The 19499-nt window shown below is 34.9% G+C and overlaps 1 protein-coding gene across 1 annotated transcript in view; it reads right to left on the reverse strand.

Moving 5' to 3' along the window:
• ALG13 (ALG13 UDP-N-acetylglucosaminyltransferase subunit) overlaps window positions 1-19499 on the reverse strand; it is a 76547-nt gene that overhangs the window by 51010 nt on the left and 6038 nt on the right. The window contains 7 exon segments of the mRNA XM_060086863.1: window positions 190-262; window positions 1659-1705; window positions 2474-2524; window positions 4583-4666; window positions 5246-5387; window positions 5389-5594; window positions 15009-15042. Coding sequence (XP_059942846.1) covers window positions 190-262; window positions 1659-1705; window positions 2474-2524; window positions 4583-4666; window positions 5246-5387; window positions 5389-5594; window positions 15009-15042 — 637 coding nt within the window.

The raw sequence follows: 19499 nt of genomic DNA on the forward strand, positions 1-19499 counted from the left end.
GGTTTGTTCAGAAAGATAGCTAACAATACTTAGGCTGACTAACTGGAGAGGAAAAGGCTAGTTGTAGAAAAGCTTGGCTTTTAGACTGTGCTTATTTTTTCATTAATTAGGTTTAAAAGGATGATTTCTTAATGATAAACTGGCAGCATCATTCAATTTTTTATTTTAGTAAACATTCACTTATCTTACCTTGTCTTCATAGTCATTATCTGTGACATGAGTTGGAGGCCTGCCAGGATAGCGATAAAGAATGAAATCCCGACTACATGGGTAGAAAACAAAGATGGATGAAAAGAGATAATTTAGTATATGCAAGAAATAGTTATAAGAACAAAGATTTGTGCTTTTAAACTGCCTACCTTATTCATCTAAAATAACCTAAATGTTTAAGAGGATAAATATTAATTCAACATAGACAGCTAACTGGCCCTAAAGTCCTATGCATTTTTAAAATGTATCTTAATTTGAGGAAAGGAGGAATAAAGAAGATAAATTGCCAATTGTATGAATATAAGTTTTGGAGGCTCCCATTTATTTAAAGCAGGTGTTGGCAAATTTTTCTTGGTAAAAGACCAGATAAAAAACATATGGTTTTTGCAGGCCATACGATTTACTCAACTTCGACTTTGTAGCCTGAAAGCAGCCATAGACAACGCATAAACAAATGTACGTGATTATGTTCCAATAAAGCTTTATTTGTGGACAGTGAAATTGAATTTTATATAATTTTCATATGCCATGAAATATTATTCTTTTTTTAACCATTTAAAATTTTTTAAAAAGCATTCTTAGCCAAGAGCCATACAAAATAACAAAAAGCAGGCCAATTTAAAAGGTTGTCCCTGATTTAAAAGCAACAGCTGATTAGCTGCCTGCTCGATGCCTCTTCTGTACTACTTCTTGCTGGATTTAGTGAGGAATGAGCAGACTGCAAAACACTAACTTGAACAAGTCCCCATACAAGAGGGTTCTGATTCTATCAAGGTATGCGCCATCTCACCATCCTAAGAACTGTGGAGTCTTACACAGATCCAACTCCTTATAGGAACAAGATTCCCACTAGCCTCTAACCCACACTATATAACCTACAGCTTTCAGAAATGCCACTTTCGCAGTTTTAAAGACCAAAACAGAACTTCCAAAGCGGTACAGCAGTGTTTTTCAAATTTTTCCACCATTACTGCCTCCCTAAAGAGCCTTTTAAAAACATACATTTCTTAATTTCCCTATAAAATTTTAATACTACAGATACACTGTATGTCTGTTTTCATACTGTGACCCTTTGAAGGATCATAAACCAATGTAATATCTAATATTTGTTGTCCTCGGGAAACAATTTCTACACTCTTGGAAGTGATATTGCCCCACTGAGCACACATGCACAAAAGGAACAAAGTTAAATACACAAAAATTCTAAGATAAGTATTCTGATTTTCTACAGGAATAGTACTAGCAGTTCTTAAAGCCCTTTATTCTTCCATTCAAACGGACACAAATGTAGTTCTCCACCCCAAAATTACGCCACTGACTTTGCTTAGACCACTTCATTTGACTATCAATACATCAAATCTCAAATATTCCCAGTCCTAAAGGGACTTTATTAGAAACCTTACACACACGTTTTCTCTAAAAGAAAAAAAAAAAGAGATACAACTTACTTATAAATTAGAGAAAGAGCTCTTATTTCCAGATGGCCAGCACTTTCCTAAACATAAACAGTGCATAAAGTTTTTAAAAGCATTCTGTATCTAGGAGGTAAAAGTTTTTGCAAGTTCAACAATTGTTTTTTTAGATGCTTAGCACTGTTGTAGGTGAAGAATTTGTACAACACACTATAACTTGCTTTGAGGCTTGGGATACTGTGATAGTTACTTATTAACATAAACTTATTCTGAGAAAAAATTGGACCTAAAGATCTTCTTAGTTAGCTATTAATTAACAAGGACAGGAATATGGGAGATTTAAAAGACACAATAAAAATGTAATTAGTGTAAGAATACGAAGTTAGCAGGGTATTTAGTAAATGTGTTAAGTCCAGAACTATGGAATTAATTTAATCACATAAAATTATTTTTAATTATGTTTATGAATCTTACTCCCACATAAAAGAAGGATAACTACAAATCAGGGGAGTTGTTTAATAAAAAAATATAATGACCTCCTGGTAACATTCACTGCCATCCCCCTCCCCCATTAAAGTGAAAAGGCTTGGGTTAGTCCTGTTCCCAAGTAGTGTATATATACTCTTTCACTAGTCTATAGATGATAAAATTGTTAACACACAATTTTCAATATTCAACACAAAACAACAGGTCAATTCCCAGCCTCTAAACTTTTGCAAGAACTATTTGATTCAACACAGCTGGCTATTTAAGAAAATAGACTGGGCTTAGCTAAAGTGACACAGCTGAATGATATTTAGGCTACTATTCCAAATACTCTGAAAAGATTAAACCCCCATATTTGATCTTACCTTGGGATCTCCCAACCGTTCCAGGTATTTCTCAAAAGATCCCTCCACATACTTCAAAAATAAAACAAACTTGACTTAACCAAATACATAGCATTACTGAAATCTGATTATATTCTGCAATATTATCCTCCAATGAGTTTTTGTTCAGCTGAACAATTATGGTATTAAATGACTACTTTGCACAGCACCTCAAGAAGATTTGTACATACACAAAAGTTGAGTGGAGAAAAGCTGGACTATAAAACTATCTTAGGAACTGGTCCTGGCTTATCCACATACCAGTGCATTTCATCAAACAGTATGCCTTTGGAGTTTCTTTTGAAATGCCAACTTAAGTAACGACAATTTTCATAAATCAAGCAAGCACAATAATTATAAGGATTTCAAATTTGACAGCAGAAATGCATTTACAAAGTTAAACTGAGGAACTTTAAAAGGAATTTCACTAGTTTCAAAAAAAGCACAGGCAACAAGGGAACTTTTTGGGTGATGGAAATATTTTGTACCTTGACTGCAGTGGCAGTTGCATGAGTATATTATTGCCAAAACTTAAAACACTAAACTTAAAATGGTGAATTTTATGATATGCAAAATATACCTCAATAAAAATTAAAATCAGGAAATATAATATACATTTAGTTCCATGCATGTATATCACTAGACTTAAAAAATCATGTTAATTTTTCTCAGTTCCCTTTTTAAACAGTTTTGAGGCATAACTGACATACAATAACCACACATATTTAAATGGCACAAATAAGTTGACTTACGTATGCACCCATGAAACCATCATGACAATCGTGATAGTGAATATATCCATCACCCCCATAAGTTTCCTTGTGCCCCTCTATAACTTCACTAACCCACAAGCAACCACTGATCTGCTTTCTGTCACTACAGATTGGCTTGTATTTTCTAGAGTTTTATATAAAGGAAATCATACAGTATGTACTTTTTTGGGGGAGGTCTGGCTCCTTTCACTCTGCATAATTAATCTGAGATTCATCCATGTGATTTTAAAATTTTACAGACATCTTTGTTACTCAAAATGTGGTCCTTGAACAACAGCAAGCATCACTCAGGAATTTGTTAACTGCGGAAATCTTGGGCCCCAGTTCAGATCTAGTGAATCAGAATTGTTTTTTTAACAAGATCCCCAGGTGAATTGTATGCTCGAAAACACTTGACATGCACTGCTTTACACCACGGTCTTGCATTTGAAGTAATTTCACGAATAATCCTTTCCCCAGGTGTGGTGACTGCTAATTAACTTCAAGGTAATAAGCTTTAAAATCAAGAAGGCTTCATATAGTTTTAAAATTCACAGAAACCTGTTGAGATAATTAAGAGTAAACTTCGAACAGCAGGCAAATACCCATAATATAGTCAGGAGAACAAATAGTACTGGAAGGGCTAGGAATGTTTAAACAAAAACAAACAGCAAAAAAAAAAAAAAAAAAAAAACAGCCACAGGAAAGGGCACACTTCAAATCAGACCTTGATAAAACCTTATTTTGTTAACAAGAATTCAAATACTTCAACGTATACGAAGATGTCTTCTAAAAGTTGTTTTAAAGTCAATCATTAGTGGCAGAGCTCCAATTACCACAGTTTGTCACATGGAAAGACATGTTTAGGAATAATTTGTTTCCTTAGAGTTAAGTTTTACAAGATTCTTCAAGTTGACTGGCTGACTATCATTGTGCATAGAAATAAGAAAGAACACAAGGGGCTCCCATTTATAAAAATTTAAAAATACACAGTTAAAAATATTAACATAGCCAAAGCCCTCGTGAACTGATTACTTGTTTAAGAAAACTGTGATATGGATAACAGCCACAATGTGACTTTTTGGGTGTGGGGGGGAATAAACAGTGGGAAGGATAAAGATTAACTTTCTTAATTTTTAATTAAAGTACAAAACAATCTAATTCTGGGAGGAGATCCAGAAGCATGCTAGCTAGGAGGAAGGAAGCCAACTGAAAATTAAATATTTGCTATTGAGAGGAGATGGCGGGATATGATATTCATACGTAGGTGCTCAAAATTCATTTCCTACCTGCTACATATTCTATGAACAACTCTCCCTTAGGTATGTATTCTACTTACAGACTCAAATGTTTGTTGGTTTTCTCTCATATATGAGACACAAGCCTTCCTGATTTCCAAGTGATGGACCTGGCTGCAAAACAACTAAAAAGAAGAGAAAGACCAGCTCACTGTCAGCAGTTATTTGAAACAGAAGCTTTTAAGTTAAGACTATGAACTGGACACTCATGTCCTCCCCTTATTCAGAACATATGTAGGAAATTGGGAAATTAAGTCCTGACCTTACTAAGATCTGTTTTTGTCGTCTTTGGCGATATGGAAGAGGTATGATTCTGTCATGCCCCCCCCCTTTCTACTACTTATGGGCACAACCTATAAATTTTTCCTTAGGCATAAAATTTAGAGGAAGAAGGTGCTGCTTATAAAGGATCAAAATACATTTCAAAGTTTTCTTTAACCCCATTACTTTATCTCTTACATTCCAAAGTGACATTTAGAAAACAGAGAAGATAGCAAAGGCAGAGCAATATATTTGAACTAATCAGCAAAGGCACGCACCAAGCTAATAAGCAGAGAGACCCTGATGTTTTAAATAGGGAAAAGGGAATTTTTGTTTTGTTTTGTTTTGTTTTGGTAGGCTACAGGTCTTCTAGCTACAGTACTGAGCCAAGTCTCAAACTCCAAAAACTCAGCATAGAGAAGATATATTTGTTTTCCTTTTACCTGCTCCGAAATAGCCCGAAAGAGGCAAGAGGCATCCTTGGCAGTCAGCTTTCGAAACAGCCCTAAGCTGCCTAAATATTCATCCATTGATGCCTCATTCAGAGACTTCTGGCCGCAGTACTTTTTCCATCCTTTATGCATTGTGCACAGGGGGTGGAGTTGGGGAGGGGGAGAAAGTAACACAGGTGAGGCAAGAAGGAAAAAGCAGGGTGCAGGTAGGAATGGGTAGCAGTGACAGGGCTTGCTTATGCAGGTATCCAGAAAGCAGCCCAAAGTCTAGGCACGAGAAGGCAGTTGGAGTCAGCGCTGCAGAATCTTGGCACTTCTCAGGAGCAGGAGAAGCAAAGGGCTGGTCCAGGTTGAGTCGGGACCCTGTGAAAAGAAGAGGAAGAGCCGATGCTCCTAGGAATAGAGAACTTGACTTGAGAAGGAGATGTGGGAGCGAGAAGGAACTTGCAGAGCTACCTTGTTGGGGAAGGGTGGGATTAACCCAGCCAGCCCAAGGCTGAGAGAAGTATGCACAAGCAGCTGAGCTTCGGGACCAAAAGGATGCCGAGTCTGCAGCTTAAGTCAAGGCAACTGCTGCACGAGGTTGCAAAGGGACTGCAATAAGGCTCAGGTGTGTATGATGTAGCCCAGCCCACATTACATTGCTTTAAGATCTCTGCCCGAATTTTCAACCAGTCTCTGCCCAAGTTCCCTGCTCCCATCATAGTTTCATGTAGATGAGAGGAAAAAAAAATCTGAACATAATTAACTAAGTAAGCTTTTGTGTTAAGACTATCTTAAGAAACAAAGAAAATGGGGGGGAGAGGGGGACTCCCTTGATCTAAAAGGGCAGAGGTCACAGTTCAAGCAAAGTAAAGTGCCAAAGCAAGTTATCTGGATATTTCAGGTATGATGTTTAAGTAATCTCATTTATTTCTCCTAAATAATAATAACCCTCTGCTAGGACCACAGAAATTAAATCCATTAGTTATGCTAGAAAACACGGATACAATTCTTGACTAATGTCTCCAAACTACCATACAACATTAACAGAAAGAGAAATTGCAAAAAGTGTCTTTCTCTGAAAATGCAAACAATGAAAATTTAAAATGAAGCTTAATGGAAGAAATATCTTACCCACAAACTTGCTAATAGGCTACATTTAAAATGCTGTGGCACCAGACTAGAGGTGTTGGACATGAGAGGCATGTTTCAATGTTTAGGGCACTTTTCTGGAAAAACTGCTCTTAATTCTGAGAAAACCAAAGTAAATACGACTGTACTTTTCTAAGGTTCAAAAACAGCACTGGTCACTTGTATTACTTGATTCCACTGTCAAGTGTTATTTAAATGCCAAAATCCAATTCCGTTCTTACTTTTTCTAAGTGTTTTAAGAAATAAATAGATCTAAAGCTGGCTTTGGAGAAGCTGCAAAATTAAGCTGCTTTCAGAATTGTTTTTCTGGTATCTGTGGCTCCAGTAATCATGACTGCCTCCAACAGGAAAAGCATCAATAAACAATTTTACAATTTAGGAATGAAATAAAAGCATGGTAGAAAAAATAAAATCTTGACTTTCTTTAGCATGCCAATTTGAAATTACCTTGACTAATTTATTTTTCAAAGAAACCAAAACACTGGTGCAAAAGTTCTGAAACATGGTTTGGGAAGAGGGATCACCATCGTTCTTTAAGACCATAAATTCACTGAGAAAAACTGAATTATAGTGAAAAAGTTAATTCATTTTTGGCATTTTTCACTTGTAGAGAAAAATATAAATTCTTCATATTTATTGCTATTTATACTAAAAATATGGTATATAAAGCTTCAATCAATATTAACCCATACACTTCATTTTGAAAAAGAGAATAGAAGAAGGGAAAACTGGGAGAGGGAGAGAGAATCAGAAAATAGGAGAAAGAGCAGGAAACAGAGAAGAAAAATTAGAGGCAGGAAGACAAAGAGAGATAGAGGAAAGGGAAAGTAAACACACAAAGAAAACACACAGAAAGAGACCCATACAAATTCAGTCAACTGATTTTTGACAAGGGTGCAGGAGCAGCTCAATAGAGAAAAGATAGTGTTTTTATCAAATGCTGCTGGAACACTTGACATCCATATGCAAAATAAGAACAATGATCCTCAACCTATACCTCACATCTTCTACAATAATTAACTCAAAATGGATCAAAGACCTAAATGTAGAACAAATCTTCAAAACTTTTAGACGAAAGCATAGGAGAAAATCTTCAAGACCTTGAGTTGGGAAAAGAGAACTTAGATATGATATAATAAAAGAAAAATTGATTAATTGGACTTTATCAAAATTCAGAACTTTTGCTCTGCAAATGACACTATTAGGAGAGTGAAAACACAAGCCACAGACTGGAAGATACATATCTGACAAAAAAACTTTGTATCAAAAATACATAAAAGAACTCAAAAGTCAACAATAAGAAAAGAACAATACAATTTAAAAATGGGCAAAGATCTGACTACACATTTCACCAAAGATATAGGAGCGCCTAATAAGCACGTAAGAAGGTGTTTAACGTCATTAGGAAAATGCAAATTAAAACCACAATGAGACATCACTACACACCTACTAGGGTGGCTATGATAAATCATACAGACAATAACAAGTGTTAGCAAGGACATGGAGAAACTGGATCCTAAGTAAAAGCAGCCAGATGCAAAAGGGGCATGATTCCAAAAGATATGATTCCATCTATATGAAATATACCAAAAAGACAAATCTACAGAGAAAGAAAGCAGGTTAGTGGTTGCCTAAGGTTGAGATGGGAATAGGTACTAAATGCAAACAGGCACAAAGGATCTTTTTGATGGATAAAAATGTTATAAAACTCTTTTGTGGTGATGTTTGCACAACTTTGCATAATCACTAAGAAGTATCAAACTGTACACTTAAAACTGGTGATTTTTTAATAGCTTTATAACATAGTTCACATGTCATACAATTCACTCACTTAAAAGGTGAATTTCAGTGTTTTTTTAGTATATTTACAGTTGTATATCCATCACCACAATTTTACATTACCCCAAAATGAAACCCCACATCCCACAACCATCAGCCTCCAATCCTCCTATCCCCACCAACTCCATGCAACCACCAATTTACTTTCTGTCTCTACATATTTGCCTATTCTGCACACTTCAAATAAATGGAATACAATATACAGTCCTGTGTAACTGACTTCTTTCACTTAGCATGATGTTTTCAAGGAGCACCTATGTATCAGTATTTCAATCCTTTGTATAGTTAAGGCAGATTTTATTTATCCATTCATCATCAGTTGACAGACATGTGGGTTGTTTCCACTTTTTGACTATCACGACTAAGGCTGTTATAAACATTCATGTCCAAGTTTTTGTTTGGACATTTCTATTCTTTTGGGTAATACCCAGGAATAGAGTTGCTGGATCATATGGTAACTCTATGTTTAACCATTTGAGGAACTGTCACCACTTTCCACAGCAGCTGCACTATTTTCATTCTCATCAGTAGTGTATGAGGGTTCCCGATTCACATCCTATCAACACTTACTGTCCATCTCTTAGATTATAGCCATCCTATGTGGGTATGAAGTGGTATCTTGTTGTGGTTTTGTTTTGCAGTCCCCTGATGGCTAATAATGTTGAGCATCTCTTCATGTGCCTATTGGCCACTTGTATATCTTTAATGGGATACTACTACATATATCTTAGAATGACTAAAAATTTTTTTAAATGACAATACCAAGTGTTGACAAAGATGCAGAGCAACTGAAACTCTCATATGTTGCTGGTAGTAATATAAAATAGTACAGCCACTCTGGAAAAATAGTTTAGCAGATTCTTATAAAATAAAAGAGTTGCCATATGACACAGCAACTTCTGGGTAAATATCCAAGAGAAATGAAAACTTAAGTTCACACAAAAACCTGTACATGAATATTTATAGCAGCTTTATTCATAATCATGATTCCTCCCAAACTGGAAACAATCCAAACATCCTTCAACTGGTGAATGGACAAACTGTGGTACATCCATACAACAGGATACTCCTCAACAATAAAAAAAATAATGAATTATGGATATATATAAGAACATGTGTGAATCGCAGATGCATTGTGCTAAGCAAAAGGAGAGATTCAAAAGGCTACATACTGTATGACTGCATTTATATGACATACTGGAAAAGACAAAACTATAGGAAGGAAAAGCAGATTGGTTGCTGCCAGTAGTTAGCATTGTAGGAAAGGGTTGACTACAAAGGGATGACAGGAGCGGATTTATGGATGTGGTGGAAGAGTTCTGTATCTTGATTGTAGTGGTGGTTACATGATTATGCATTTTTCAAAATTTATAGAACTGTACATGAAAAATGCTAATTTTGCTGTATTTAAATTTAAAAATAAATAAAACAAAAATAGTAGAAGGAATAGAATTTACAGTTGAGGAGCTCACAAAACAGACAAGGTTGGAGAGAAAAAAAAAGAAAATTAGAGGATCAATTGAGGAAAGCCAATATCTAACTAACACGAGTCCCAAAATGAGATGAAGAAAGCGGAGAGGAAAAACTAATGATGATGATGATGTAAGGAAAATTCTAGCCCTGCAGGATATGACTGTCTATATTTAGATTGAAAAGGTCCATGAAGTAGCCAGAACAATGAAAGCAAAAAAGATGATCTGCAATGCATATAACAACATTCTAAAGCTTTCTGAGAGGAAAAACAGGTCTTAAACAAAAGATCACACATATGAATAGCAATAAACTTCTCAACAGAAGAACTAGAAGCTAGAAAACAATGAAGTTCAATATTTGAGGGGAAATTATTTCCAACCTTGAACTCTATGCCAAGCTATCAATCAGATGGAAGAGTAGAAGAAGGCATTTTCAAACTTGAAAGATTAAAAAAAATGTGCCTTACTGTCAGAAAGCTAGTGGAGGATATCTGAAACCAAAATAAAGAAGTTAAACCACAAAAAGGGGTGGGGCACATAGAATCCTGGAAACAGAAGATCCAACAGGAGAGAAGCAAAAAGAATTTTTAAGATAAGGATAAAGGGGAAATCCCAGGAGGACAGACTTTTAAGCAGGATTAGATAGAGAACAACCAGTTCAGGTAAAAGAAAAGAGAACTCCAGCACAGACATATTAAAAAATAAATAATAATAAAAGTCATAGATAACCTAGCATATTTAAACATACTAGGAAAGATGGCCACCTCTGTTGGAGAGTTTGGGAATATTCTATAGAAAACTGAGCAAATGAAAAAACAGAAATGAGGTAAACAGTTTTATAGAAATGTAATCAATCAACACTTACTACATGGCTCATATGTGAATACTGTACTCAAAGAATCATAATAATGTCAACACTGAAAACAGATCTCACCATAACTGATAAACTAAATTTGTTTTTGTTTCTTAAATTTAAATATCACCTATAGACTTCCCACCGTGGAAGCAAGGGAGGAGGGAGATAAAGCCTCTCTTCCACAGTAGGAAGTCTACAGATGGTATTTAAATTTAAAAAACAATTTCGAAAATATCACTTATAAAACATATAAAATAATGTAATATGGTTACCTACGGGAGGAAGGATTAGAGATGGGGAGGAATGGGACATAGAACTGCTGTTTCTTGTTATAAGCCTTGTAGAACTAGTTAAAATTTTATATATTTACATGTATTAAGAAATAATAAAACAAATTAAAAATTCAATAAAGTGAGCAAGAAACAGACTGGCATAATAAACTGGGAAAATAAATGATAAGTAGAATGTTACAGCTAAAAGGGACCTCTTATTTTACAGATGAAGAAATGGGTTTCAAATAATTATAAGACTTGCCCAAGTTTTCACATCCAATTGGCAATAGTACTAGGATTAGAACTATATATTGTCTCCTGATTCTTGCATAATTATTATAAAGAGGAACTGCATACTAAATAAGAAAAGATATGAACAAGGACTCAGAGATGGTTAACTACAAGTCATGTTCCCCAAATTAGTACAATAGGACTTTTAAAAAAAAAGACCTGTGGTGGGGCTTCCCTGGTGGCACAGTGGTTGAGAGTCCGCCTGCCGATACAGGGGACACGGGTTCGTGCCCCGGTCTGGGAAGATCCCACATGCCACGGAGCAGCTGGGCCCGTGAGCCATGGCCGCTGAGCCTGCGCATCCGGAGCCTGTGCTCCGCAACGGGAGAGGCCACAACAGTGAGAGGCCCGCGTACCGCAAAAAAAAAAAAAAAAAAAAAAAAAAAAGACCTGTGGGACAATACTAGAATTCATCCTGTATATAATAGAAAGCAATTTCATAGTATTTAATACTGTCCTTTGAAATAGCTATTGCATTGAAATCCAAACTGGCTGACTATTTTTCCACAGCAAACTACTCCAATCCTGCAAACCTCTAGAACAGTGGTTCTTAAGTGAAGGGCTTGAAAAAAGATTACCCCATGCCCAGAAATTCTGATTCAGCCAGGTCTGGGGTGGGTCCCAAGAATTTGCATTTCTAACAAGTTCTCAGGAGATGCTGATGCTGCTAGCCCAGGACCACAACTTTGGGAACCAGTGCTCTAGAACAAGGTGTTCCACAAGTTATTAAGTATTCCTAAGAAGAGAGTTTCAAGGCCACCTACTATAATCCTGTCTTTGAGGTTCATATGCCCATTAGCAATATTAAAGGCATCAAGGAATGCTAAAGTTACCTGCTTAACTTTGACCTGGTCTTTCCCTAAGAGGAAAAATGGTTTAGGAAAAGGCCAAGTCAAAGTTAAACAGGTAACTTCAGCATTCAAGTTACTAATGGTTTTTAATGTGCTACAGCTACTGCTTTCAAATTTTAAAAGTTTGAGAAGTGTTACTCCAGGAATTTTTCTGTGGTCTAAATCTAAGGTTGTTGGAATAATTACATAAGATACTGCATGTCAAGTGCGTAGCACATAAGTGTTTAAGTATTGACTGCTGTTAACTGCTACCTGCCAAATAAAGTGGTTCACTAAGAAATTATTCTTTGGTCAAAAAAAAGAAAAAAAATGGTAAGAACCAGAACAATTTCACCTAAATTCTTGAAAATAATGGGAAGAAAAATAATTGCCTTAAAGACCTTTTAAGCACTGTACTGTGGGTACAGATTAAAACAAATGGAAGAAAATAAAAATAACTTAAAATTATCATTTGACCTGTCATAAAATTGACGTGCTTTAATTTTACAACTACTTTCCATGCTGTAATTCAACTTGAAAATGGGATTTGTTGTTTTAACTGGAATTGCCTATTTCTTCTTTCACTGATGAAGTAGGGAAATTCTTTGAAGTACAACATATAAATACTGATAGTTTTAATTCTAAGATAACACTCCTTCATGTTTCAACCAATTAGATGAGGTATATGCCAGAATTTTTTTTAAAGCATACATTGTCTGTGACATATATGGTATAGTTGCAAATGTATAATTGTAAATGTATAAAAATGAAGCTTCTGAGTTATTAATTTCTGAGAGACAATACGGTACAATGAAAAGAATATTATGAACTTTGTTATGCCACTTTAATCTCTGCATCAGTTTCCTTATCTGTAAAATAAAGGAGATGGGCTGTATGATCTCTAAGCTCTCTTTCAGGTCTAAGGAACTGTGATTCTCTGTGATTCAATGGTGGGTAACAGATTTGCCCTCCCTTTAGAGGATCAAATTTGTGATCAACGTTAACCATAAAAATAGCTTATAGGGGGATTAACATATCATCCTGGCAAATTGTGAGGCTGAATGGCCCATATAAAAATGAATGATAAATCTTACCTTATCAAATGAAATAAACAGACCTAGGTTTTTAAAGGTAACAAAATTTGTAACTGTATGTGGTGATGGATGTTAACTAAACTTATTGTGGTAACCATTTTTCACTATATACATACATCAAATCATTATGACACACAAGTTAGACAATGTTACACGTCAATTATATCTCAACAAAGCTGAAAAAATTAACAATAGATACATGTATATAAGGACTTGTAACAACCTGCTGAAAAGGCAATTCGTATTTTTTTTAAAACTTAATACTAAATCATTTAACTATTTTTAGTACCAAATAACATGGGGGCAATGGGGGAAATAGCTCTGCAATTCTACAGAACCTTTTTAAGGCCTTTCATTACTGAAAAATATAATGGAAAACTGTCTTTTTTAAAAACATGTTTTAATAGCACTCTGAAACTAGAACCTGTCACTTCCTTTCATGGTGAACATTTAAACAGAATTAGCAAAGCAAGGTTAATGAGGAAAAGAAATACAATGGTTCCAAAACAAAATTTGGCCAATACGGCCCTATTCAACCTCCTCAAGTTTTAGGAAGGAGACAATAAAGAAAAAGAACTGATTTCCCAGAGCAGTTATCCTTGCTCAGATATGCAAAACAGAAGAAACATTACCAAGAGCCACTTGCTTTCATTTCCCTCTCTTCCCTACTTTCACCTGAAGCATTCTAATACAGATTAGAAAAAAAGGAAAACAGTATTCTTTAAAAATATATCATCTTGACACAGAAATACTGAAGGTTGCTTTCTGTTGTTTTTTTTAAGCTACTTGCAGTGTCCAATCAGTCTACAGACAGACAGGGGATTGAAGAAAGGGAGAATAAAGACCAGAACATTCTTTTCTTTGTTTTGATGCACTGAAAAGACTCATGCACTTAAACCTCTAAGTAAACTTCAATTCTGTAACTACAACCCCAACTAGACTGAATATGAATTTAAATATGAAATTCAATGAAGATTTTGCTTTCTGTATCATTTAGGACTATATATATACTGTGAATTCTAGGAAAATATCTCTAAGCCTATTCCTACTTCTTAAAACGAAAACTCTAACCAAGAGAAAATGTCTTATTTCAACATTTTTTATTTTCAAACATGCCACACAATTGTTTTAATGTCTTAGAAATCACCTATGAGGCAAGCTAGTTTAAGTAATTCACAAAAGGAAAAACTGAAATCTAGAAAATTACTTAGGCTGAAAATTTAGGAATGGTTTTCACTCTTAAATTTGGGGAGTGTATTATCCACCCACTTCATACAGTAGTGGAAAAAAGGGGGAAAATGTTCTGGACAAACGGGGAAATGAACAGTAACAAAGATGCAATATATGGCCTCTCACAGACATCATTCTAACAGTGACTATCAGTTCAGCAAATACTTTAGAAGCACACTTAACAGCAAATGAGTAAATTACAACACTGTATTGCTTTACCAGATAGCCTAATGTAATATATCCTAAAATAATTACTACAAACAAAAATAATTTTCATTTAGTTCCTTTAATCAATTAGAAATAGTACTACACAAGACATTATGGGTTATAGATACTGAGTTAAAGTATTAAGGTTAGTGTCAAAATGTGTTGTTTGGCACGTTTTAAATGAAGAGAAAAATTTATAATTTGTGTTATATTATAAAAATTGGAAATTACTAAACTTAAATGTATTTAATCAGAGGGTTTAATTATAAAGGAGTCTAATAGTTACCATCAAATATTAATGAACAATGACCAAGGAATTACTGAAGTTGGCCTATGTCTAGGGATTCTTAACCTGGGGCGGCCTCAAGGTACCTGTAAATTCCCTGAAACTCATAGCAAAATATGTATATGTGTGAGTAGAGAGAGAAGCAATAGTTTAAAGTATTTTGAAGGGTTTCATAACCGCAAAAAAGCTTAAGAACTACTGCCTTAGAAAGCAGGACTGTAGCCATCAAAATAAAATCATGACATTGGAATTCCCTGGCAGTCCAGTGGTTAAGACTCTGCGCTTCCACCGCAGGGCATACGGGGAGGACATAAAAAAAGGAAAATTCATGACAGAGTGTCAATCATAATAAATAATTTCAGCCAGGATCCAGTAAAAGTTCATAAAGACAATAAGGATCTAGAAGTGAAATACTAAAATAGATGAGACATGACGGTATAAAAACCCCTCAAAATAATTTTTAAGAATCAATATCAATGTCAAGAAACATGTATTTTACTTTCCCGTTTGAAGCTAGATTGTTTTGCTCACACCTTTTATCTAGCCACCAACAAAAATCATAAGAACTCAAAGAACTATGCAATATTGTGCTAGAATATTCATGTAAGGAATTAACCATTTAACAAGGAGTTAAGTGTGATTTGGTGGTTATCCTAAACCTTTCTCCATGTAATCTTTTACTGGAAAACACTATAGCTACTGCTGTTTATAAACCTCTGATTTTTAACACCATGTTTGTCCGAAAATCCCCAACAGGTACCATTCTTTGACAGACCCTTAAATACCATTAGAACATTACATAGGATCAGCACTACTATGTTTTAGATGCCATTCCTATAAATGCTTGATCCTACAAACTTCACCATATAATGCGATGGTCACATCTTTCTCCTGAACAAGAGACATACTAGATATTTTGAAGTCAAGTCAAAGAGAGTAGGAAGTGAATATGTGCAAGATGACAATGTTTCCTAGACCCAATACCTAATCAAGATGAGAAAAGAATACTAAGTTACAGAAGTGCATTTATCATTTACCAATAGCCAACTGTTTTTCAGGCAGAGGACGCATGAATATATAGTTCCTCCTCAACTATACTTAAGAGTTCCTCGAGAGCAGGAATCATGTCTTGAGTCCTGCTGATAGAAAAAGTAGATTCTTATCATGCACTTATGTTTAAAAAAAAAAACTAAGAGAACAAATAAATGGGCTTGAGCCATTTAGGAAGTAAAGCTGAGAGTACCTGGTGACCAATCATATATAAAGGGTTGGAAATGTAAGAGTTAAAGCCTGGAAGACTGACTAAATGGTGACACCATTAACAGAGATAAGGATCTCAGAAGGATGAAAAGGAGAAATATGATTTTAGTTTGGGGCATATCAAATTTAGGGTGCTTAAGAGAATTAACAGAGTGACATGACCTATAAGCAACTGGAAATAAAAAAAATAATAATAATAAATAAAAATAAAAAATAAAAATAATAAAAAATAAAATAAAAATAAGTAAAAAATAAAAAAATTAAAAAAATTAAAAAATAATAAATTAAAAAATAATAAAAAATAAAAAAATAGCAATGTAAAAACTGAAATAGGTTACATACCCATGGCTACCACACAATCTAAATTTTTTGGAATAGTCCACTGATTTCAAATATAGTCCTGTCCACGTAAATGATAGAAATATACTGGAATTCAGTGTTCCAATGACAATTCCCAGACCATCTTTTGGATACTTAAGTAGCATAACTCCTTTTTCTTTTTCTTTCTTTCTTTTTTGCAGTACGCGGGCCTCTCACTGTTGTGGCCTCTCCCGCTGTGGAGCACAGGCTCCAGACACGCAGGCTCAGCGGCTGTGGCTCACAAGCCCAGCCGTTCCGCGGCATGTGGGATCTTCCCAGACCAGGGCACGAACCCTTGTCCCCTGCATCGGCAGGCAGACTCTCAACCACTGAGCCACCAGGAAAGCCCAGCGTAACTCCTTTTTCACATTATGCTCTGACCTCAGTTTCCTGATCTGCAAAGTGCAACAACAGTAACTATTTCATAGAGTTATACTGTATAGATTAAATGAGTTCATTTGTGTAAAATGTTTCAAACAGTACATGATACATACTAAGCAGGCGGGTGTTAACTGTTACTGTTATTTTTCATTCCCCACTCCCCCATAAAAATATGGTACTAATTGTTCAGCAGAAAACTGATTACCACACAGCTATCAGGACCACTGCGTCCAAATCTTTCCCAAGAAAACAATTTCAAGTAATCCGGCCATACACCCCATTTCTCAGACCACATGAAGATTTTTGGTCATCTCTGATAATTTCCTATTTTTAATAAATCACAGGGTTTAAGTGCTTATACTATAATAAAGGACCAAGAAAAATATCTACATTACTGTTAGTCATTCCTGACATCCTTAGTCTTGGAAAATTTCCTCAAATTATGAAAGTGGTATACATTTTTATATTGCCCTTTGTGTCCACATGATTTGCCTTTAAAAGCATACAAAGCAGTGCTCTAATACAGGTTCTTGGTGTCTAGAATCACTTAATACTTTGAGATGACTACTTTTCAATGTTACAGAACCCTGCATCAAGTTCATCAGTTGTACTGTCTTACCTAACACCAAATCCTTACTCTTTCCTTCCAAATTATAAGCATGTAGTCATCTAAAATCCTTACTTCCCAAGCATACTATAACTTCACATCACTTTTCACCTACTCCAACAGCAATCAACTTTCTATTACCTGTCCACCTTTGCACCTACCAATGATGTGAATTTCTCAAAATACTAAACTTTCTCTTTCACTTCCTCATCCCTGGATATCTAAATACCTCTCAACAGAAAACTGCTACATAAACTGCATTGCACTTATACATTGATTTAAAACATCTGAAGCCCTGTCAGGTAATGAAACTAAACAAATTTTATTGGGTAAATATTTCAAATAGAATTTTGATTACCATGAATTTTTTCTTAAGGACCAATTAGAAATACCCTTCTAATTGGGCAATTAATTTATCCTAGCCTCTTTCCTCATCTGTAAAATGAATGGTTTGCACTAGGTATTTTTAAAATTCTCTACCAATTCCCAAAATCTACAATTCTTTGTCTTAAAGTCTTTATTTGTTCAATCTAGTATCAATGCTATACCGTAGCATTTTGCTAGATTCCAAAAACTCAGGAATCACCGGTTTCTAAGTCCCAGCTAAGGCTGCAATACACGAAAGGAAAACCCAATTTAGTGAACTGTGGAGTTCCTTCTAAAATAATTCAACTTCTGGAAATGAAGAAAATCTCCCTTGGAAGGAATTAAAGTAACTAAAATAAATACTAGGCAAACAACTATAAAGAAACAAAAAGCTTACAACATATATTATGGTATGGTAGAAAGAGGACAGGACTGGGAGTCAAGAAGTTGCTTCTAGTGGCAGCTCTACCAAAGGCTGTTATTTTAGACAAGTTGTAACCTCTGGCCTTCTTCCTCAGCTGTGAAATGAAGAGACTGGACTACATGATCTTGAGGATTCCTGCCAAATCAAAATGGTTCTAAGATATCCTTTGATTTTTAAACCCCACAAGTGATATAAAATTTTACAAAGGTATAGTCAAAAGATGTCACTGCACACAATTGACACCACTGGCTTAAGCCTCTGCTAAATGAAATAATGGAATCTGGGTTATGTGCTCTTGTGGGAAAGAAGCAGAGGATTTGAGGCCCTATGCTGCTCTTTAGTTGTCTAATGTTTGAGTAGACCCTTTCATTTGTTTGATTCTCTATGGTTAATCCTTCATGACATAAGATAATTAAAGACTGAGTGATCAACATAAATTTTAAACCACATTTTTTCTCAAACTAGAGAAACATATTTAAAAGAGAGGCCAGAAAAGTGAAATTCTCTCTATGGATTTGAATAGGGCCTTTCCTACAGCATTATGTTAACATTAATATACAATTATGATTACGGTGCTGAGAATTCTCAACTGTGTAGATTACTCACTTTTCAGGTTATTCTCAGCAAAATTTAATCAAAGTTGGTATCCTCCTGCTACCCGGAGTACTCCTCAGCCACCACCTTCTACCATTAGTAAGAATTTATTTTAGTATTAGCCTAAGTAAAACACAATCAGGAAAATAAATCTACAGAAACATTATATAATGCATCCCAAGTAAAATGTTTAGAATATTCAACATTTTGGGATAACACAATCAAAAATGAATCTTTATAGTGAATGCTCTATTTTTATGGATGAATTATATCTAAACTTTCTACCAGAAAACTATCAATACTTATGGATAATCTAGTTTATTTTATAGGTCTTGAAACCACTTACCATAATCAGAATTTCATAAAGTATCTATTTTGAGTTATGTGAATTTTAAAACCATATATTTAGGCCATTACACACATCAGATCATTTATTCATTTGTAAAACTAACTTTATAAGGGCATAAATTCCTCTATGATGCTACAGTAAATGTTTCAATACCACTGTGGGGGGGTCCTTAAAAAATAACAGCAAGTCCTATTGGCACAAGTGCTTTTTGATTTATTCTTCTCAAATCAGTAAAGCTTTGACATTGGGCAAGATTATTTTTGTCACTTTCTATTCATATTTTACAGGAAAACAGTGAACACATCTACTCCACTCTATTCTTCAGAATAAAGTAGTTTCTCGAAGTACAATAGATCAACTGACTTGATAGTTAATCTTTTTTTTTTTTTTTTT

The sequence above is a fragment of the Mesoplodon densirostris genome, chromosome X (assembly GCF_025265405.1).
Source record: "Mesoplodon densirostris isolate mMesDen1 chromosome X, mMesDen1 primary haplotype, whole genome shotgun sequence".
Taxonomy (NCBI): domain Eukaryota; kingdom Metazoa; phylum Chordata; class Mammalia; order Artiodactyla; family Ziphiidae; genus Mesoplodon; species Mesoplodon densirostris.